This window comes from Gymnoscopelus microlampas (genome assembly GCF_963454915.1).
Source record: "Gymnoscopelus microlampas genome assembly, chromosome: 15".
Classification (NCBI taxonomy): Eukaryota; Metazoa; Chordata; class Actinopteri; order Myctophiformes; family Myctophidae; genus Gymnoscopelus; species Gymnoscopelus microlampas.
This window is the reverse complement of record NC_139952.1, coordinates 43114815-43137508: the sequence shown is the minus strand read 5'-3', so window position 1 is coordinate 43137508 and position 22694 is coordinate 43114815. Positions and strand designations below refer to the sequence as shown.

General features: G+C 41.6%; 2 protein-coding genes across 2 annotated transcripts in view; both read right to left on the bottom strand.

The window, feature by feature from the left end:
- Positions 1-631: 631 nt before the first annotated feature.
- LOC311062169 (1-phosphatidylinositol 4,5-bisphosphate phosphodiesterase gamma-2-like) lies at positions 632-4329 on the bottom strand. The gene is made up of 4 exons (XM_084081014.1): positions 4162-4329; positions 3003-3173; positions 2300-2373; positions 632-791 (listed from the first exon to the last, which is right to left on the bottom strand). Exons 1-4 carry the CDS (start codon positions 4307-4309, stop codon positions 780-782), a joined length of 405 nt encoding a protein of 134 aa, XP_083937140.1. The 5' UTR covers positions 4310-4329; the 3' UTR covers positions 632-779.
- A 656-nt stretch (positions 4330-4985) lies between these two features.
- Positions 4986-22694, bottom strand: part of LOC311061805 (1-phosphatidylinositol 4,5-bisphosphate phosphodiesterase gamma-2-like) — a gene marked incomplete at both ends in the record, with an annotated part of 28733 nt that continues 11024 nt past the window's right edge. Inside the window, 16 exons of the mRNA XM_084080502.1 lie at positions 4986-5047; positions 5625-5831; positions 10668-10746; positions 10932-10989; positions 11476-11555; positions 11981-12077; positions 12430-12509; positions 13321-13504; positions 13980-14102; positions 14825-15019; positions 15747-15883; positions 16341-16424; positions 19484-19567; positions 20629-20688; positions 21473-21641; positions 21882-22002. Of these exons, the coding sequence (XP_083936628.1) occupies positions 4986-5047; positions 5625-5831; positions 10668-10746; positions 10932-10989; positions 11476-11555; positions 11981-12077; positions 12430-12509; positions 13321-13504; positions 13980-14102; positions 14825-15019; positions 15747-15883; positions 16341-16424; positions 19484-19567; positions 20629-20688; positions 21473-21641; positions 21882-22002 (1820 nt within the window). The remainder of the gene's footprint in view (positions 5048-5624; positions 5832-10667; positions 10747-10931; positions 10990-11475; positions 11556-11980; positions 12078-12429; positions 12510-13320; positions 13505-13979; positions 14103-14824; positions 15020-15746; positions 15884-16340; positions 16425-19483; positions 19568-20628; positions 20689-21472; positions 21642-21881; positions 22003-22694) is intronic.

The following is a 22694-nucleotide window of genomic DNA, read 5'->3' as shown; positions in this document are numbered from 1 at the left end:
GACATACAGTAACTTCCAATCTCTGAAATAGATCCCTTGATAAAAATGTTAATAATTATTAGTTTTACAATACACATACAACACAAGATAACCTTTCTTAACTTCTTTGTACTTTGGAACCTTACATGCCAGCCATGTTTCTATCAGATATTGTATTTATCCTTCTATCTGCAACTAATAACACTTATACCAGTTGTAACTGCCAATGCACATATACCAGTTTTAGTACCCAGCACCAGCAGGGGTATCTCTTATTAATTATTAGACCAGAATCAAACATCGATTGACAGCAAGTGACAGTTGGTTACTGTACATCCTATGTGAAAAAAGAAAAAATATTGTCAGGATGTTTTTTCCAATTTCATCCAATCAGGAGAGAGAACCTCTCTTCAATTTTATAGTGTTCCAGTTTATTATTATTTTTATATCATCATCTCTTCCAATTTAACTCTTTGTTTATCCTGTATCGTGTATGAATTTCTCTCCTGATTGGATGAAAATGGTATCGCAACCTGAAAATGCAGTTCTCACTAATGAGCGGAACAGACAGGAAGACTCCTGTTACTGAGCATACACTATAGCAATGATTACTATCAGAATACAGAGCTAATTAACACTTCACAAACAAACCCACAAAAAGCTTATAGACCCTTTAAATTTACATTATTCAGGATTCTGCAAAATGGTTCTACATGTTACCACCATCATGCAGGGAAAGAAGGCCTCAGATGGAGATGCAGCCGGACCTTGGCAGGTGATGTTCTCATGGGTAGAAGTTACTATTTTCTTCTCTGTGGAGGACAGCACACATTATGTTGAAGGACTCACAACCCAGGGATATAATTTGCTTTATTTACTGTTGCTGCATCAGAAGAAGGTCCAGGTTTTCTGCACAAACCTTCTACAATTAGTCTCACGTTTCTGCGTAGCCGGAGGACTGCTCTTTCAGTCTGAAACAGTGATGTCAGGCACCAGATGTGCATTTAGGTAAACATGTGTATCTATTTATTTATTCTTGTTAACACAAAACCAGAATTGTTGGTCTTTTAATATCTAGCAAGGGTTTTTGTTTGCGGTTTAGGATTAGGTTTAGGTTTAAGGTTGGGGTTAGGGTAGGTTCTAGAAATGCCCTTAAAGCAGTGCAGTCTCCAGCTCTGCAGGAACCCATTATCCGACAACTATGCGATTGGAGATGTCTGCCAACGATATGTCTGGGCCCCAGACATATCGTGGCCCCAGACATATCTGGGGGCAGACATATAGTTGACCACAGACTCTGGGGTTCAACTATATGTCAGCCCCGAGATATGTCTGGGGGGTACAGCAGTGAGAATGGACACTAACAAACCCACTGTTTTGGAAACCAATCAATGCCCCAATATGAAGGACCGCCCTAAAGACTTTGGATTGGTTCTGCAATTCCTTTTTTTATAATTATTTTCTTTTACCACTTTCAACATTGCATCCATATTTTGGGCATTTACAGTAGGCAAAACATTTAGAAAATAGCTAAAACAACTCAGCGTATGAGTGGTATGGCTTGCGGTAGGTGTAACCCATCTCCCAGGGGTCTAGGGCAATGGAACAGGGTGGATAGACAGCCTAGTTGGGCTGATACCGACAATAAGCCACGCCAGCCTACTTACTTACGTAATTGGTTTAAGTTCTAATGAATAACTGCTAGCTTGGCATTGTTGGACACTTTCTTTACTTAGCAGACGTTTTTCACTGGGAAAACCTAAGTGATTGTGAATGTGATGGTAATTACAATTTTAATGTAATCCATAAAAGTGTTACTGTTAATTCCTGTTTTGATCAGCAGTTGCCATCTGCGTTTGCTATAACCACACCAGACCATTCACTTGAATTAATCCAGAACACAAGCGATTGCTGTAATTTGAAGTTCTCTATCACCAGCATAGAATGTGTGAGGGATAATTCTGTGTATGAAATATTATTTTATTGCAAGGCCATCAATGTCGGACCCCTCTTCCATGGGCAGAGAGGGAGACAGCGTATAGCACTGGACATAAGGCATAGAGCAGCCGGCTCTTAAAGGCAATGGCAATTTGTTTTATTAAAGTAACGCCCAAACCACGCCTATGCATAATGTAAGCATTGTAAGGGATAGTGCAGGTGTTTTAGGGAAAGGCTGGTGGCGCAAAATAGCAACTCGGCCACGGGAACGCCCCTTGCGATATGCTAAATCCTCAAATAGTTGGTGACTTGGGCGCAAAAAAGGGCCCTGAGTCCGAGCTGCTTCAAGGTCGGGGGTCGGTGCCATGGCGTTGTTCCTCACCTTTATATCGATGTGGACCAAGGCCAGCTCTAAGCTTTCACTGTAGCCATTCTTCAGCGGCACTGAACGATAACCTGCCAAAACATGAAACACAATAAACACACTGTACCATTGTGCACACGTGTGGTATGCACGCATGCACACACACAGAAGTAATAGGCTTTATGCGCAGCAGCCATATTATAATATTGGAAAAAATTGGGCCTCTTCCTTATTTGTGTTACTCCTGTTGTGTTACCAATGTCACTAATGAAGGCTCCGTTCCATTCTGGTCAAACAGAGTCAGGGTGCTGATATTGTGCATGTTGGCTCACTGGAAACAATCTGCTACACCAGTGGGTCTCAAAGTGGGGTCCAGGGACCCTCATGGTTCCTTGAGGGGGTTCCAAATGGCCCCTTACAGGTGTGTAACTCTGAGAGCTATGGGGGTCCTTGAAATGAAAGAGTTGAAAAGAAAGAGATGAAAGAGACTTTTCTACACTAAATTGAACAGAGCCTTCATTAGAATCATTGGTAACACCATGTGAAGGAAATAAGGAAGAGGTCCAATTTCTTTCCAATATGGCTGCTGTGCATAGAACCCATGGTGTGTGTGTGTGTGTGTGTGTGTGTGTGTGTGTGTGTGTGTGTGTGTGTGTGTGTGTGTGTGTGTGTGTGTGTGTGTGTGTGTGTGTGTGTGTGTGTGTGTGTTGATGTTTTCCACCTCTGCGGATGCCTTTAAAAGGAAACGTGGCCTGAGCGAGGAAATAAGGGTCTTGAATCCTTCCGTCCTCTTCACTGACCACAAAACGTAGGAAGGTCAGCTCTGGCTCATACACTTCAAAGGTTACTGGCTCTGCAGGAGCCTCCCACACTGGATTCAGACCGTTATCACCTGGGAAACAGAGGTAAACCTTCTTTAAAATTAGAGCAGCTTCATTCTAAAACCCTAGAAAGGAGGAATGCAACGCTTCATGCCGCATTATCAGCATGCCCAGTGTTGCCAGGGTTATTGGCAGACATTAGCCTGACAACAAGCGACACGTTGACCAGCGTGTTCAGGTTTCGGTACCCAGCATTGGCCGGGTTATTGCGTGGGTGAAATAAGGTTTTTTCCCTCCCTCTCTACTATACTGTATGTACTAATGCCGTTAATCAACAAAGGTACAAATAATATAAAACAAATGAAATACAAATAAATCCTCAGTGATGCTGATGTATTGACATGACTGGTTACTTTGGCATGGTGTATCCTGAACCACTATAGAATTATGATCATATTTTGAAACATGTGCAGTTTAAGACGTTTATGTTCAAGTTCCGAGTTCAACACACCAGAATCACATACAACTCAAACCGCACTGCACGGTAAAGTGTTTATTTATTCATTCATTTGTCTATCTATTTACCGCTACTATATGTAGTCTTACTTACCGTGCAGTACACAAGTACTCCTGTCTATTGATAATTATGTTACAGTAACTAGTCCATACTCGGTCGACGCATCCATGGGGGGATATGCGCACATGATCTGGCAACCCGGGAGGCAGTTCGTCCCATAGCTCGCGGGGCCATCCCACAGCTGGGCAGCCCCCCCCCCCCCCCCATGGCAATGGCCTCACCACCCTACCTACTACCACTACAGAGCATTGGCAAATTATAGGAGGATATAGTTGATTGATATTTGTTAGATACTGTTGCTCCCTATTTCTAGCAAACATATACCCTGTATTTAGTTTCTTGACTAGATTTAGAAGAGGTTTTGAAGCTATAGCTTCAAAATCTGTCCAGAGCTTAACGAAGGGTCAATTAAGCTCTGGTCTGACACACACACACAACCTTCCCCTTTAACACGCCATTCGTCCAACATTCTCCTGACTTACGAAAGACAACGGTCTTGAAGTTGCTCTCCTCAACAAGCTTGGGGGTCTTGAAGTCAGTGTGTCCATGTCCACACAATTCAATCTCTACAAAAGGGCAGCTGTTGTCTCTGGTTAGCTTAGGAAGGTGCCGGGCTCCAATCACCTGCATGGGGCAGCAGACAGCAAACACAATAAATGTCACAGAATATTTAATAAGGCCATAATGACATACCATGCCATAACATAGAGACATAGTACATACAACAGAGACGTCCTCAGTACCACGGGAAGTAGGGGTGCGGGGGGGGGGGGCGGCCGCCCCCCTCCCCCCAGGTACCCGCCCCCCATCAATTTTTTTTTTTTTTTTGATAATAAATCGGTAAAATCAGGCAAAAATATGAATTAAAAAACATAACTCTAACCTAACCCTAATCCTAACCCTAAAACCGAAATAAAGAAACCAAAAACTGGGAAAAAAAACAAACCCAATCCGGCCAGAACCGCGAAAAAAAAATCGCACGCGCGGGGGGTCCTGCTGTGCGCGCGCGTGCATGAGGTGCGCATACCGCAGCCCTAACCTAAAAGGTCTTCCCGCGGCTATGGATGTCCTGCATTGTGCCGGTACCGAAGAAGTGCCATCCTTCCGTCCCTAACGATGCAGGCCAGTCGCCCTTACATCACAGGCCATGAAGGCCTTCAAGTGACTGGTACTGCTCGGTAACAAGCAGTCCAGTACGATATGCTTCTGTGTGTTCTCTGTTATTGATTTGCACTATGCTAGCACGGCCGAGGGTATTCTTTCTTTGATGGCAAACATTTTTTGATGTCTCTCCATCATGCTGTATCTACTGTACTTGTTTCTCCTTGTCCTGTAACATGTTCTTAGCTGCTGTACTGTCCTTGGAGCCTGAATTTCCCACATTGGATCAATAAAATGTCTTATCTTATCTTATCTCTTATAATGTAACATTAACTCCAGATTTTACATAGTCAGTACGAGGAGAAGTGTGGCAAATGGTCATAATTACAACATCACCTGTGTGTTTCTGTGGGGACCTACCCTGACGTCAATCTTGTACTTGACCAGCTTTTTGTCCTGAGGGTTAGGGTTAGGGTCCTGGTTATCGTTATCCATCAACTTCGGTTGCAAAACATATCCAGTACGTTCATTCAGACTGAAGAGGGCACTGTTCAGCTGGGTGGCTTTGTCTAGACAAACATGAATGATCCTACATTTGCTATCATGAAACAGTGGACTGGACTAATGTTTCGATGCCAGGAGCATCTTCATTAGTCATACCTAATGCAGGTAAGTCATTATAGGCAAAACATGAAAAATATAATGTTTTCAATTATTTTATAACATTTTATTTTGATTTAAAAAGCAAAAATAACAGATGTAAAAGCTCATAATGCATCATGACGCAGTGCGTTGTGAGCTTGTAGATCATAAGACCTAAGTGGACAACAGCCCAGGCACTGACCTGCAGTCTGGAAGTTCAGCGCCACCATGTGACAACCAGCGGCCCACATAGGGTAAGGGTCATAGTTGGAGGAACTGACACGATCGCCTTTAGGGTAGATCCTACTCAGCCCTGTGCGGTTGTACTGTAGGAAGCCTGGGGTCTGAAATGGAACTTTGTTCTCCACGAAGGAGCGGACCTCTTTGTGAGTGTCTCCAGTCATTTCACCTACGGATGAGACCATTCATGTATATTATTTGTGTTAATATTAGCATTTGGGTATTTTGTGAATGTATGGTATGTTTGGTGGTGGTGTTATTGGTGTGTGTGCATATTTGTATCTACTGTATGCGTGTGTGCATGAGCTTTACCAAAATTGTCCTTGCCACGGGTCTGACAATAGACCACCAGGTCCGACATATCACTGGAAATACACTGAAGTTGGACAGAACAAAGCAACCACTTACTTAGCATAACAACACTGACAGCATAGCTACTCATTGTTTGGCTATGGTCTTAAGTCTGTCTTCCTCTGGTGTAGGGTTGGACGAAATCTAATATTGTGATATTATACACACATGGGAAAATGAAAAGCAGCTCAACTAGACAGGTGCGATTTTGGGAAACTTCAAGTGAGGTTGCCCCAATGTACTGTAAGTCATGGGTTGCGGCTGTGAGGACCTACAGAATGAAACTACTGGGGAAAAAATGCGTCAGCAGCCATGCATCACTGAGGATTTATTTGTATTTTATTTGTTTTATATTATTTGTACCTTTGTTGATTAACGGCATTAGAATAGCAGAGAGGGAGGGAGAAAACCTTATTTCACCTACACAATAACCCGGCCAATGCTGGGTACCGAAACCTGAACACGCTGGACAACGCGTTGCTTGTTGTCAACATGCAATTCAAATTTGGGCTTGATCGGATGTTCATGGTGGATTTTATTTATAGGCCTCTCGCTCCAAGTTGTCACATAACTCCCGAGATCATGGGTAAGTAATTTGGAGGGAGATTTGGTCCAAAAACTAAATGTTTCTGGGTTGTAAGGTTAAATCTGTGCCGCCCCCCTATGGATCAAAGCGGAATTGCGTTTGGCACTGTGTTGAGTAGACTCTACTGAACTGTTAGTGGACCCTCAACTTGATTCAAATTTGGGGTTGATGTTTTTTAGCATATTTTAGTAAAATAGGCCCCTACCACACATTTGGAAGCCAATTGGTCAAATGTAATGGACTGTCAAAAATCTGTTGCTCTGTTTTCATAACATGGGTCCATAGATCATGGGTCCACACATAGATGTGTGCCCATCTTTGTGAGGGTTGAGCCATACCAAGAATTGCGTCATAAACCAATGAATCCAGGGAAAATTTGTAATTTTATGATGTATGTTTGGAGAGTTATAGGCCAAAGCGTAAAGTTATTGGGCATTATAGTTATTTTTAATTTAGAGTAGCCAATTATATTTCACCCCTTTTTCTCCCCAACTTAGTCATTATGCCAATTAATTCCTCTGCACACACATTTTCTTTGTTGTCACTGCTGTTCCCTAGTGACTCACCTGCCAGTGAGGAATTCCCACTGGGAGGCCGCAGCACCTCTGTCCCACTCCTCCCAAAGAACACTCACTATTCCCCACTGACAGGTGCCAGACCGTGACAAATATCACTACCCACCCGGCTTCCCTTGCTTAGAGGCAACCACACTAATCCTATATTAAAATTGCCTAGTGGGTGGACGTCACAAACATAACATCCGGACTTGCAAGGTGCACCATTCCTTCGATCCGCACCAACCTTGGCACAAACACTGATCAGGGGTCTGCCATGAGAATAGTCACAACAGTCACATATGTGTGTGAAAATCTAGTAAAAGAAAAGCACCTCAACACTTTGTTGAAGCCAAGATGTTTTTTTCTTCACCCTTAGTTTTTCACTGAGTTCGCCATCCTGGGGTGTGCTCCTTCCTTTGTCCTGTTAAAATAAAAAGCATTACATTAAATGAAATAAGAATAGAATGCATAAAATATACTAGAAAAGAACATTTCGTAGAAATTTCAAGTGTGCCTGCAGCTCGCTAAGTCTGTGCGACCTTGTGTGGGGGAAAATTGCAATTTTCACTTCCGGTGGTGGGATTGACTTCCGTTCCATACTGTTGGATTCCTCGTACCCATAAACGATGGGGGGGTAGGCAGAGTTTCGGGTCTCTACGACCACTTCCTGGTAAAGCCGGAAGTGAACACATCCACTTCCGGGTTGCACCATTGAACTCTACATCCCTCTGTGGGTGCATCCACACATGTACGTCAAGTTGTCGTACGGAAGTCGGAAGTCCCATCCACTCCCATGTTAAAGGACGACTTCACCACTTTTCAACATATCTTCATATAATAGGTCCTCACTAATGCTCATGATAAAATGGTACATTTTTTAAATCAGTCTGTGTCTCAGAGGAGGGCTGTAGACAGTTCAGAAACCCGTCTACCAGTGACATCATCGATGGGGAATCCAACCTAATAGAAACTGCAGGCTTTGTATTCCTGGAAAGTTGCAATGCAATAATAGATCCCATTGTACTAGCCTTAATAAAAATCGGAATAAAAAAATTGTAATCTTTTTTGGGGAAAAAATCCTGCCTAACGATGATGTCACTGGTAGACGGGTTTCTGGACTGTCCACAGCCCTCCTATGAGACACAGACCAAGTAGAAAAAAATTGTATCATTTTATCATGAGCATTTGTGAGGACCTATTATATGAAGATATGTTGAAAAGTGGTGAAGTCGTCCTTTAAGTTAAAAAACGGAAGTACCGTTCCGTTTTTTCCTATAACATGGGAGTGGATGGGACTTCCAACTTCCGTATGACAACTTGACGTACATGTGTGGATGCACCCAGTGAGTGTGTGGGTGAAGTCTCAAGGCAATCGGACGGAAGTAGGAACTAAACGATTATTGATGAAATTGGAAGTTTGTAGGGCCACCCACCAAGTTTGGGACCTGTAGCATGCTGGGAACTGGAGTTATGGCTGCTTAAAACCCAGCCAATAGGAAAACAGAGGGGGCGGGCCTTAATCAATTACAGCCCGTCCCTATAGAGCATCGCAGTTGCGCAGAATCCGGGTGCCGGAAGTAAATACACAATGCATTTTTCCCATTGACTTTTCCAAAAATATTTATATCAATGAATTTAAGCCTAGAATCAAGCCATCCAGGATTCTGGTGAATCATGACCATAAAACCTTTTTTTATGTGATTTTTAAAATTTTATATTTAATGATATGATATACTATGTTTAATAAATACCCTTTGTTTTGCCGTTTTCAAAAAAGTTTTTTCACAGAATCAAACGTTTTATGGTCATGATTCACCAGGATCCTGGATAGCTTGATTCTAGGCTTAAATTAATTTATATAAATATTTTCGGAAAAGTCAATGGGAAAAATGCATTGAGTATTTACTTCCGGCAACTGGAAGTGGGCGGGAACTGCGACGCTCTATTAGTGGTCTAAGTCCACAAACCAAGTTTGCAAAAATATCTGATCTACAAGCATACAACGCATCACGCAGCGACTGTTTTTTTTGCTTGGAGATCTGATATTTTGGTCAGTTTTTGCTCAGTAATTTACTCAGTAGCACTGAGCAAATTAGTGAAACATACCGATGTATGGCCACTTGTTGCGCTGAGATAGATAGAAAGGGGGAGATGCTTTGATAATAAGCAACTGAGAATGTTGGTTTGTCAAGAGATTTCACAGAAGTGTTTTGGAGTACAGTGATTATGACGGCCATGCATGCCGTGCATGCATGCACGGCCATGCATGCACGGCCATGCATGCGACATCTCTCCTTTCATAGAAACTTGTATGTCATACAAAGTCAATGCAAATATGTGAACACACGTTAATTTGCACCATGCATCGCCTGCGAATGACGCAAAAGACCTGAAGCAAATGCCACGAATGTGATGCTGGACGTTAGATACTAGCCTGAGAGTCGTAGGAATAGGACCAGGCCACCTGGTACCATTCACAAAGATCTTCCATTGAGTCTGCTGCCAAATCAAACCGCAGATTGTCATTCTGCATGTCCTGTACAGTCATCACATGGTCCTTCCCTTTTACTGGAGAGAGAGGAAAGGAAGGAAGGAAGGCAAAGTTCTACTTTTTTAGTTTATTGTAGCCCTGCTCCTAAGTAAAGACTAACATGGGATTCATGAAAGTACATACAGCCATGTCCTACCAAAAGACGTAAAGGTTCTCGACTCCCAATACCCAAACTCAAAACTAATGTAAAAGAAAGTGTTCAAGAGTTTAACTCCTCTGACCCCGCCCTCTCCCCTCCTTTCTCTGTAAATATGATTCTTATGATTCTACTGAGCTTTATTCCAATTATGTTTTGTAGTACATTTGTATTGTATATAGACAGATTCTTTATTTGTCCTTGCGAAACTTAATTTTGCACTAAGCAGCCATCAGGTACAAGTGCAAAAAGAAGAGGAAAGCATTATTGCCTGCTCCGTAGCACAGGGTTATTCAACAATGATCAATATAGTTAAAATCATAATGTGTAACATTCATGTTAGTAGTCTTTTTGGCGACACCTATGGTAGCTCCGTTGTCTGTTAAACTGCCATTACCAGAATTCAGTTAAAAACTGAGGGCATAGTCACACAACATGCCCTCATACCAGAGTCCTGAAACGGGCCGGGTACCCGTTTGACGGGTGAAAACGGGTGAAAAATTCACGGGTACGAGGACAAGTGGTACTGAACTAAACGTGGGTGGTGGGTAACATTTTATTTGTGAAAATCAGAGAGCACTGTTCCCGCCCAAACAACGTCACTTGTGTAACTTAACACAGCACACCGTTCTAAACATACTTGTAATGTACGATGCGACGCGTTGTGAGCTTGTAGATCGGCTATGTATATAAGCATGTTTATAAAGCATTATAGATATGGGCTTCAGGAAGTGTTACCCAGAGAAGATAATACGTTTACAGAATGAGATAACAGATCAGAGTGTGTATGAATACCTCACATACTGAGACAGAAATATACTCACAGTAAGGTTCACATTGGACCTTACACTTGGTGATGTCAACCACACCTTGACAGTCCGCACCCAAGGGGTTGTGATCTTCCTGTTTCATTACACAGCAGAAACAAATAAAATGTGCAAAATAGCAGATCTACACACTTAACAGGAAGCGATGCAACGCATATTGTAGATCGGATATTTTCATGTGACATTATTGTATGAAGGTAGTTAAAGTTATGTGAAAATGCTTATCAATCTATCAATTAGACATTATCATTTGGACAGTACCTTTACGAAGTTCGATGGGAAAGGCATCTGCAGTTTTCCGTGACAGTCCCCTTTCCACCTGCAGAGAGTAGGAGATTAGAGAACAGTGAGATGAATCCTGGAGGAAAGCAGAGATCTTTTTGCAACGCAGAGTACTGGACGTCACAAAGGTCGCTCATACTGGTGACACTGAAGTGCCACTGCCAGCAAGAGGGGCAACTTGCGTCAAGATCATATGAGAAGCGGCCTGCTTGCTCCTCATGCATTGAAGGAGGCATGAGCTTCAGCTTGGGCTCTCCCTAGGCTGGCAGAGGGTAGGTAGTGCCCAGGATTACATAGGCATTTGGCACTGGGTGAAAAAAATGTGGGTTACAAAATCGTGGGACAAAAAAAAAAAAAAAAAAAAAAAAGATCATATGATAATGACAGCGACATACACGTACAGTACGTTCGACAGTACGTTCAGTCATGATGCGACAGTCAGCAAACATCTCTAATAGATCTTGGTACTACGATAATACTGTGCTATGCTGTGCCATGTGTATGACAGTGTGCATGTCCTCACCATCCTTCAGTTTCAGTCTCTTTGGACACGTTGTGTATCAGATCTCCTTCACCGAAGCTGAGGTCGTCTGGACTCTCGGCCTGGTAGGCGCACAGGGCTCTGACAGTAATTGGAGGCTAGCACGCACACACACACACACCCGCACGTACGCGCACACACACACACACACACACACACACATTGTATGAAGGTTATATATATGTATATGTATATATATATATATATATATATATATATATATATATATATATATATATATATATATATATATATATGTATATGTATATATATATATATATGTATATATATATATATATGTATATATATATATATATATATATATATATATATATATATATATATATATATATATATATATATATATTAACTATATATATATATATATATATATATATATATATATATTAACTATATATATAGTTATGTGAGGTAGGCATTCTTATCAATCTATCAATGAAGCTCTATATTTAGTTCTAAAGTATACCTTCTGTTTAGTCTCAAGCTTGGCATTGTTGAACATTTCCTCTACGTAGTTCGATGGGAAAGGCATCTGCAGTTTTCCGTGACAGTCCCCTTTCCACCTGCAGAGAGTAGGAGAACAGTGAGATGAATCCTGGAGGAAAGCAGAGATCTTTTTGCAACGCAGAGTACTGGACGTCACAAAGGTTGCTCATACTGGTGACACTGAAGTGCCACTGCCAGCAAGAGGGGCAACTTGCGTCAAGATAATATGATAATGAAAGCGACATACACGTACTGTACAGTACGTTCGACCATTATGGCAGTAGCGAACGCTACTGCCATAATGGTCGATCACTGCACAGTAAAGCTGCCATGAATGGCAACAGTCAGCAAACATCTCTAATAGATCTTGGTACTACGATAATACTGTGCTATGCTGTGCCATGTGTATGACAGTGTGCACGTCCTCACCATCCTTCAGTTTCAGTCTCTTTGGACACATTGTGTATCAGATCTCCTTCACCGAAGCTGAGGTTGTCTTGACTCTCGGCCTGGTAGGCGCACAGGGCTCTGACAGTAATTGGAGGCTAGCACGCACACACACACACCCGCACGCACGCGTGCACACACACACACGCGCACACACACACACGCACAACACACACACACACACACACAGACACACACACACACACACACACACACACACACACACACACACACACACACACACACACACACACACACACACACACACACACACACACACACACACACACACACACACACACACACACAATCTATCATATCATCATCGATCATCATATATGGAAAGCATAGAGGAGTACATGCATGTTCTGTACATACCATTGATGTCTCATTTTGGTCCACACATGTATCTATCTGGTGGCTTGTTTGTAAATGATTTATACTTTTTAGGTAAGAAATAGGCCATGTAGTTGCTCAGCCTTGATTAATTTCACAACTAAAACTGCTAGTTTATAACGTTACCAGCTACATTTGATACTTCCATACAGTAGTCACTTTCTGAGTATTTTATTAGCCCTCTATGGAGCATGAGCAGCCACACAGAGACCAACAACACAAACATTGCAGACTCTCTCATTAAGTCACACTCTCTTGTTATGTTGTGCATATTCATATTCATATGGAGTATATTGTTATCCTATTTTTCTTACTTGTCTGTTCTGTATGCTTACCTAAATGTTTGTTTCATCCTTACTGTGGTGCTGCTATAACAACTGAATTTCCATCTGGATCAATAAAGGAGGGTAGGTAGGTAGGTCTGACTGTCGGTCTAGCATGCATCCTCCCTCCCTGCAGACCTGTAAGCTCACTCACCTTGCTGAAGCAGTTCACCAACACAGGGGTGACTGGGTAACGTAGTTTGATGTTGCGGTACAGTGGCTTTGTCCTGAAATGGTTGACCAGCTCCACCAGGCTGTCAAACTCCATGGTGGTGCCCATGCAGCGGTAAATGCCGTCCTCTTTCTGGACGTGACAGTGTTTCACCTTAACTTCTCCTCTGAAGGACAACAAGCAAGTGTGGAAAAATATGACAAATGCAGGAGCTTGTTGTCTAATTCTAATTGTGATATTTAGCCACATTAATCCTGGCATGACTACCCCCCACCCCGAACATTCCAATATGTTTCAAAAATATACATTTACGGGAATACTTTGATCCCTTAATTCTTTTGATTCGTTTTTGTAAGCAATGTATACTGCAATGAATATACTCACAAATACTGCAAAAAACATAGATCACAGATCAAAGTGTTGCCTTCATTTATTTGCGCAGTAGCTCGTCTATAAGTCGTGCATTGCAACGTGTCGCAATTCAATGCATCGTGAGCTTGAAGATCAGTTATTTTTTAACAGCCCTATTATGCTTAAGTTGTCAAGAGAAGAATTCACACTGTGAATGTGTGTCGTCTACTGACAGACTCAAAAGGTTCGTAGAGTTGTATGTATTGTGTCATCATAATGTGCCACTGTACCTAAAGGTGATGGCGAAGGAGTCTGGCTCTCCCTCTCTCTGTCTGATGAGGAAAGCTCCATCTCTGGGGATTGTCATTAGGTAGTCCTCCGCCTGGCCTCTGCTCAGGTTACTGTAGAACCAACTGCAAAATGCAGGTCTAATATTAGAGTCTGTATGCATGTGTGGAAGATTCAAGAGATTAATTGTCACAAAGATGTACGAGTACAAGCACTGTGAAAATATTTGGTTGGGGTGCACCATAATACACAATAAACAAGACATAAATAACAGCCATTTCTAAAATAAGTTAAAACTCCAGATCAGCATACAAGGCCATAATGCAACATTAAGGTGTTCATCACTTTTTCTTATTTAGTCTTATAGCCCGGGGGAAGAAGCTGTTCCTCAGTCTGCTTGTGCCGGCTTTGAGGCTCTGATACCACTTCCCTGATGGCAACAGCGGGAACAGACTTTTATGGGGGTCTGTGGGGTCTTTGATGACCCTCAGGGATTTCCTGAGGGGTGTGCAGCTCCTCCAAACTGGGCAGTTGACATCCCGTGATCCATTCAGCTGTGCTTACCACCCTTCTCAGAGCCTTACGGTCCCTGTCTGTCTGTGCTGCTCCCGTAGCAGCTGGTGAAGCTGGTCGTCAACAGGCTCTCGATCGTCCCTCGATAGAAGGCCCTGAAGGTTTGAGGACTCAGGCCAAACTTCTTGAGGCGTCTGAGTCCATACTGTATAAGCGCTGTTGTGCTGTTGTGGGTGTGTTGATTATGAGTGTATGTGCTGGTGTCATTGCTGGGAAATGACTGTGTGAGTAGAGATATTGATCACTCAGTGCAGTGTGTGTAGTTAAGACTTACCCCTCTTTCAGGTGTGGGTCAGGTGGCTGCATGGCATCTGTGAGAGTGAGAGTGAGACCCTCCCTCTCACTCTCACAGAAAAAACTGTGTCGATGAGGCTGGATCAGACTGTATATGTCAGACTCAGTATACTCCGCCAGGTAGTAACTCTCTGAACCAGAGTGAATACGAAAGTGAAGGACACGCCCACTGCACCTATATGCATAAATACACATTAATGGACCAATTAATCGATCATCATATCGGTATTGGCGATACTGGCCTCGGAAATGTAATATCAGTATTTTATTTTATTATATTTAAGTTTGAATGCGAAGCTGAAAAAGCCTTTTGTGATGATGAACGCTTCAGAATCAATCAGTGTTTTCTGGGGAATTAAGCTTTCAAAAGGGTCAACAAGTTGGAAAAATGTTAAATAAAAATAGTACATTTAAATAGTTTGAACTAATATGTAGATTAGTAGGTCTAATAAATCAAATAATAAGAATGCACTGTTTTTTAGAGGTCTGCATTTGCACCCAGAATCCCAGTTATAATGTAACATATGTAAACTTGTATTGCAATACCAGTATCAGTCAATTTGACTAAGCAATAATCAGTAAACGAATATCAGCCAAAATCACAATATTTTGCATCTGTAAATATAACATGCCATAAAAAATACTTCAGAAACACACAGCTACTTAAACACCCTCATCACACTAGCCAGCATACACACCATTGATAAAGAGAAAACAAATCCCTGGATCAAAGCCTGCACAGGTTATTTTCTTCTCATTTTAATCCATTTCAGATATGCTTAGTCCATTAAAAAGTTATTATCTTTGGCTATGTTTTCATGTTGTTTTATATTGCCTCAATGCCTTGCACTAAAATGTTCAGGACAAGTTGCACTCTAACATGAATCAACTGGACATCGTACCAGAGGGAGAGAGAGTACTCTCCAAAAGATGTTTCACTCCTGCGGACTAAGAAAGTTCCATGACCAGACTCATGGAGCAGCTTCTCAGCTATCTTCCTGCCCACCCATCCGTGGAACCACGGCTCCCAGCGGTGGCGCTGACATTTATAAGAGAGGCAAGGAGAGGGAGAATATGAACAGGAGGTGCAAAGACAAAGAAAGTGAAATATAAGTTAAACAGGTTTGGGAAAAAGAGAAAAACAGAAGAACGAGGGAGTGCAGTCAAAAAACTTTGATTCTGCCAATGCGGTGGATTCTGACAATGCTTTTCACTGGGAACGGAGCTATTTTTTTCAGGAAATCTGCGAATGGCAACACACCGCTCCATTCCCATTGAAAAGCACTGGCAGAATCCGTCGCATAGGCAGAATCGAAGTTCGGTGTGACTGCATCCTTAGGATAATTTGTGTCTGCTGGAGAGAAAACCTAAACAATTCCTGAGTTCGTTTTATTCTGATAGTGTAATAATTAAACAAACACTCATGTGATGAAAATAGTATTGATAATTGATCCCATATATGATGAAAGATGAGACATTTCCCCTCGCTGCTTTACCTTTCTGGGGTCTTCCTGTTTGTCCTCCTCCTCTGCAAAATACAGTTTTCCATTTGAGATGATACAGTAGTGTGTATTCCACCGCTGCAGAGAAAATACAACAGAGAATAAAATACAGAAACCTCATTTGTTTCATTCCATTAAAGCAGTGGTTCTCAAAATGTTGGCTTATGTACCCCCTTTCCCGAAATTCTGAATCAAGTACTTGTAGCTGACTACAACATGTTGCTTAGAAAACTGTAGGGGAAACTCATATTTAGTATATAAGAGTTGCAATCGGTGCTTCTTGAGCAGATTTATTTTATTCTGTTGTCATTCTGTGGGCTAACGCCTCCATCCATCCTACTCCTCCTCAGTGGTGGACGAAGTACTCAACCCCAGTACTGTAAAAGTACAGATACTAATGGTCATATTTACTGCAGTGCAAGTAAAAGTAGCTCAGTCAAAATGTCACTCGAGTAAAAGAACAAAAGTAATTGCTTTTAAAAATACTTAAGTGCAAGTACAAGTAAAGGTAGAAGTACATTTATTTTATATACCACTGTGTGTGTGTATATATATATATATATATATATATATATATATATATATATATATATATATATATATATATATATAATTTTTTTTATGTCTGTGTGTGTGTTTTTCATAACGTGGACTTCAGATAAGGCCATGGGGTGTTCTTGGAGGTTTGTCAGGCTGATTCAGCTGCTGATCACACTCAGCTCGTTCTTTTCCTGCTGCTGCCATTACCGTGTTTTTGAGTTGAAACAAGAACTCAAAAAACGCCTGGGTGACGTATTTCTGCTTTTATGTAGATCGGAGGTCTTCAATGTTTTTCAGACCAAGGACCCCTTAGCTGATCAAAAGCAGCGACCCCATATTGTATATTCGTATTTTTAGCGGCGGATCCTGCTCTATACCTGACTTTGTCCGTGTTCATATTTAAATATACAATTTCAGAAAACTTGTAATACGATAAATCATTGTCTTCATGTAAGTAATCAACTCAGGAAGTTTCATTATGATAACTCTTTTTTAAATGTTGTCATTTTTTCACCTGTCATGTACGTATGGGGAAAATAACAAAATGTGTGATAACCATGAAAAAGCTGCTCCTGTGGAAAGGTTATCATATATTTATTTACTCGTATTGACCCTATGAACAATTTAATATAGGTTTGGTTTTGCCCACTCTTTCGATAATCATTGCTCAATTTTGGGGCTCTGGCTCATGGACTATTCCCACTATGCCGAGGAAGAAATGCACTTGATTTTTTTCAAATCAGCCTCATGGTGGCGCTATAACAGGCTGATTCGTGTTTTAACCTATAACTGCACCGATCTGTGTAAAACTTTGTATGGGCACTCCCTAGAGGTGAAGGAAAACCCTTTGCCCTGTATTTTTCACACAAATCGGTACACATGATCTCTATAGTCATGTGATCAAGACGGATCTATTTTATTTTTCATATTCCATCCTGATTGGCTAAGATTCACATACAAAGTTTGCAGTAGTGTCTTGTTTTGAACAAAATGCCGCAAATCATGAACGCAGCATCCGATTGCGGTCAATCTTTGCACGCACATTCACACTATGTTGAGGAACACATGCCACCCTTTCACATTGGCCTGTTATAGCGCCACCAACAGGTCTAATTTAGCAAAAATAATTTTTGGATCCATATGCCTCAAATCATGAATGCAGTGTCCGATTGCCGTGCAAGGCCTAAGAAGAAATGGCACCCTTTTCACATTGGCCTATAATAGCGCCACCAGGAGGCCACAATAACCTACCTGACCTGGCGGAGACCTGTGGTCCGAGGAGCACTTTTTCTAGTTTAAATATCGGTCTTGCTGAACCACAGTTGCTCTCCACCCTGCTCTCATTAAATACAATGTACGCTATGTCACTTTGTTTTCTCATCCTGATAAGTTTGAAAACGTTGTAGTTTAGCATTGCAGTCTCCATATCTCTTTAAACCAGAGTATAAAAGGCATGACAATAGCAAATTAAGTTTGCTGCTCTACTTCAGCATTATGAGGTTTGATGGATTTCACACAGAACAGTGTTCTCACGCATGTTATGTGTTTAGTCAGGAGTTTTTACTTCTCCAAAACTGCACAGAGCTGGCTGACAATTTCAATGACGATGTCTGGGTTGTGAGCTGAAGAGAATTTAAAAGTTCTATGTAAGACCACAATGCACGTGCCATTCACGTTTCTGTATGAAAGTATTCTAAAAATAGAATATACAGTATGGGGTCCCTGCTTCATCTCTGATCAGCTAAGGGGTCCTTGGTCCGTGCAAACCTATCCATCTACCACTTTTTTTCTGTTATTTTTTACACATAGTAATTATGGGGCACAGTAAAAGGACTCATGCCCCTCTTATGTCACTCAAAACACATTTGCAATTTACAATTTACAATTTAGGCATTTAGCAGACGCTCTTAATCGAGAGCGATTTACAGTAAGCAAGGACAGCACAAGGTAACATCAAATGCACAGAAATAGCAATCTATAGGATCATAGGTAAACCAAGAACCATTACTCAAATGACAAGAAGAGGTCCGCACACTGAAGCTCCCTCAAGTGCATTTTTACCTAGGCATCCACCGGAGTGACGTTTAGAGCTTCAGTCTGAAGAAGAGCATTGGTTCGAAAAGTCACTGAAAGGAACTATACAGAACTGTTTGTTGTTGTTTTTTCTTCCCCCAATATTTGTCAATGGCCTCATTGTAGAGAATAATGTATAATATTGTATGTACAGTACCTGGTCTATGGGATCCCAGATATGCAGGACTATAAGTCTTCTACGAGGCACTTTGGAGTATAGAACTCATTAATGGCCATTGCTTTACAGTGGTAACCGGAAGGCTCGCACCAAAATACACTCGCCCCTATCTTTTCCGTGGACCACTCGCCCCCAGCGGTTCTTGTATTTGTTTTAGGCATAGTTTTACTGAGGTTACGTTTAGGAATACCTGGTGGCGAGTTAAGATTTGGAATAAGGTTAGGTTTAGGCATAGTTTTACTGAGGTTACGTTTAGGAATACCTGGTGGCGACCGTTCCGCGGTCGCCGGATTTGAACTGGGGTGAGCGTGTTTTGGGGCGAGTGTTCTTGTATTCTTTACAGTACCTGGTCTATGGGATCCCAGATATGCAGGTAGTCTTCTTTGTCTAAAGTCCTTGATGACCCAGTCTCCATGCTTTGTGTCTTTTGCTGCAAAAGAACAATTGAACATCAGAATAGAATATATACTGGAGTCCAATGTAAAAAAAAAAACACACAATAACCAACCTAGAGATCCCTATATCTATGGCACTAATGTTGCAAAGCCAGGCTACATCTCGCAATTTGTGGGCCGGCGGAACTATACTGTAGGACAAGGGTTCCCAAACGTTTCAGGCAGCGACCCCCAAAATAATCATATTGGGGACCCCCCACCCTGACAAGCACTTGAAATTGTAGGAGTTGAGGCATTACATTTTGTTTGTCCCGGTTCACAGATAAAGGCGTTAGATTGGCTATTTTCACAATGTTTGCCTCTTCCTTGCCTCTTCCTAGGCTAATATTTGCCAAATTAGCCAATTTGGTATTAAAAAGATCTTAAAAGTCATTACATTGTAACTTTAGAAATACACTATATAGATGTATACTGTGTGTTGGTTTGTTTACTGTTGAGTGAGAAAACAATGTTGTACATTAAGCAAATCATCTGGGGGCCGCCCAAAATCATTTGGGGGGTCATGGGGTTTCATCCATTAAAACCGGGAACGCATCTGTGTAATAACTTAAACCATTATTTTATACTTTGGCTATTCAAAAATAACAGATATACAAGCTCATAGCACGGCACCGAGTGCTTGTAGGTCTGTTAATTTTGAAAAATCATGAAAATGTGAGCAAATCTATGAATATATGTATTTCTAAAGGGAACATTTTTGCCTCAAATCTTTGCTTGTTCTGGAGGGTCCCTGGAACAAAATATTTTCAGATGAGGGTCCACGGCCAAATACATATCATTTTGGGGGCCCTTGATATTGACCACTGATAGAAACATACGTTTTTTTCAGAAAACTGTTAGCATTTAGAAGACATTTTGTAGATGCGTTCCTGGATTGAATGGGTTAAAGATCACAGTTTTACAGTAGCTGGACTACAGTAAATGGATTACATTTATATAGTGCCTTTCTGCAAAGTGCTTTACTGTGTATTTCACATTCATTCACCCATTCATTCACCCATTCATTCACAGCAGAGGAAACAATGCAAGGACCAACCTGCTCATCAGGAGCCTCAACCACTGCCGCCTCAGTATTGGACTTCCTTCGCTTCTTGTGCTGCAAGACAAAAAAAAAGAACATCAGAAGAATAGAATAGAATAGAATAGAATAGAATAGAATAGAATAGAATAGAATAGAAATGATTTGGTTTTATAGTTATCTCTTGCCAAGCCACCATGCCAGGTCAGAGAATATTGCATTCACACACACGTGTGTGTGTGTGTGTGTGTGTGTGTGTGTGTGTGTGTGTGTGTGTGTGTGTGTACGTGTGTGTGTGTGTGTGTGTGTGTGTGTGTGTGTGTGTGTGTGTGTGTGTGTGTGTGTGTGTGTGTGTGCGTGCGTGCGTGCGTGCGTGCGTGCGTGCGTGCGTGCGTGCGTGCGTGCGTGCGTGCGTGCGTGCGTGCGTGCGTGTAGTACAGTAGGTTGTACATTCGACCACAGTCTGGAAGAGGCATTCCTTACCAAGGTGCTAAAGTACAAACGTCTTAACCCATTCAATCCGGGGACGCATCTGTGTCATTTTAGATTTGAGCAATAACCATTATTTTATCCTTTTTTTGCACAACATGCCACAAATCATGAATGCAGTGCCCAATTGGCATGCAACTTTGCTCGCACACTCCCAGTAGCCCAAGGAAGAACTGCCACCCCAAATGTTTCAAATGGGTCTCATGGTGGCGCTATAACACATTACATTACATTACAGTCATTTAGCAGACGCTTTTATCCAAAGCGACTTACAATAAGTCGACTTACAACACCTCGCAAAACAGTTTTCCCGGGTTCATTTGTATTGTTGCTCCTCTGGATTTTGCTCAGGGACATAACAGAGAAACTGTACCTTGAGTATAATCTTGCCCATGAGTTGTGTTGGAGAGGGAAGTTGTCCAGCCTTTGTTTCCACAGGTTGGGTCAGCAGCTTGTCCCCAAAGACATCCTTAAAGATAGCAGCCATCTTAATCTGCTGATCTGTACTGCAGTGCTGCTCTATGGACAGGATCACTGGATAACTGTGGTATAACAGAATGACAACAACCAATAAACAACCAAACAATAACAAAAGTATTCGTGTGTGTGTGTGTGTGTGTGTGTGTGTGTGTGTGTGTGTGTGTGTGTGTGTGTGTGTGTGTGTGTGTGTGTGTGTGTGTGTGTGTGTGTGTGTGTGCGCACGCACGCACATGCACATGTATGAGGGTGATGATCGGCGGTGACAATAGCAGAAGTTGAGAGAGGCTTATTCAGACACTAACTTTGAGGTGGTGAAGGCATGCTTTTTGATGGCTTTGACCACGTCGGTAAACTTGATTTTACTTGTCATGGTCCCTCCGTGATAGATGATTGGCTCCCCACCAGGGCCATCCCAGCAGTCCACTGGAATTATACAATTGGTACTTACAAATCATGCAATCTGATGGCTAGTTTATTAAACATAATCTAGAGCAGAAATACTAACATAAATAAATATATAAATAATTGGTTTCATATTTGGTTTGATCTAAGGTCAGAAACATGAACATGATTTTGATTAAAACTCCCTGAGAACCCAAGGCTCGCCAACTTCATTTCCTGTATCCGTGTCATGTTGGAGACCTTTGCGAGTCTCATAAATCCAATGGAGAGGTGGAGTGACTGTGCCCACTTAGGAGACTATTTTGAGTACCATTTTGTACCTAGTGGCGAGGCGTGGAGTGGCGTAAATCTTCTTGGTAAATTAAGAATATTTGGTTTGCGCTGTGTGTAGTTAACATGCCATGGGTTACAGTATGAAACAGTTTCTCCATTGATTAGAAACTGATATCCCCAAATTGTCTCCTTATTGAGTTACATCACAAGTTACCCTTTTAGCACATAAAATAATTAAAACGAAGCAGATTCTGTCAATGTATAACATTATGAAACCCGCTACACCATTTATTTTAAATTGTGAGCTTCATTACTCTTTGAATTGGGAAGAAGATCCCAAGTGGATCCGCAGATCTGGGGTTCGCTAAAAGTTTTTTATTTTAATAAATATGTATGGTAGAGTATGTTAATGCAATATAACTTACACAACTGTGGTGGGT

Bases quoted from the DNA above. Each gene is read 5' to 3' on its own strand.
- LOC311062169 (XM_084081014.1), bottom strand. From the start codon at position 4,309: ATGCAGGTGATTGGAGCCCGGCACCTTCCTAAGCTAACCAGAGACAAC. The intron at 3,174-4,161 runs GTAAGTCAGGAG...TCTGTTTCCCAG, and splicing joins CTTCAAGACCGTTGTCTTTC to GTGATAACGGTCTGAATCCA. The intron at 2,374-3,002 runs GTGGAAAACATC...ATGTTTTGGCAG, and splicing joins TTTTAAAGGCATCCGCAGAG to GTTATCGTTCAGTGCCGCTG.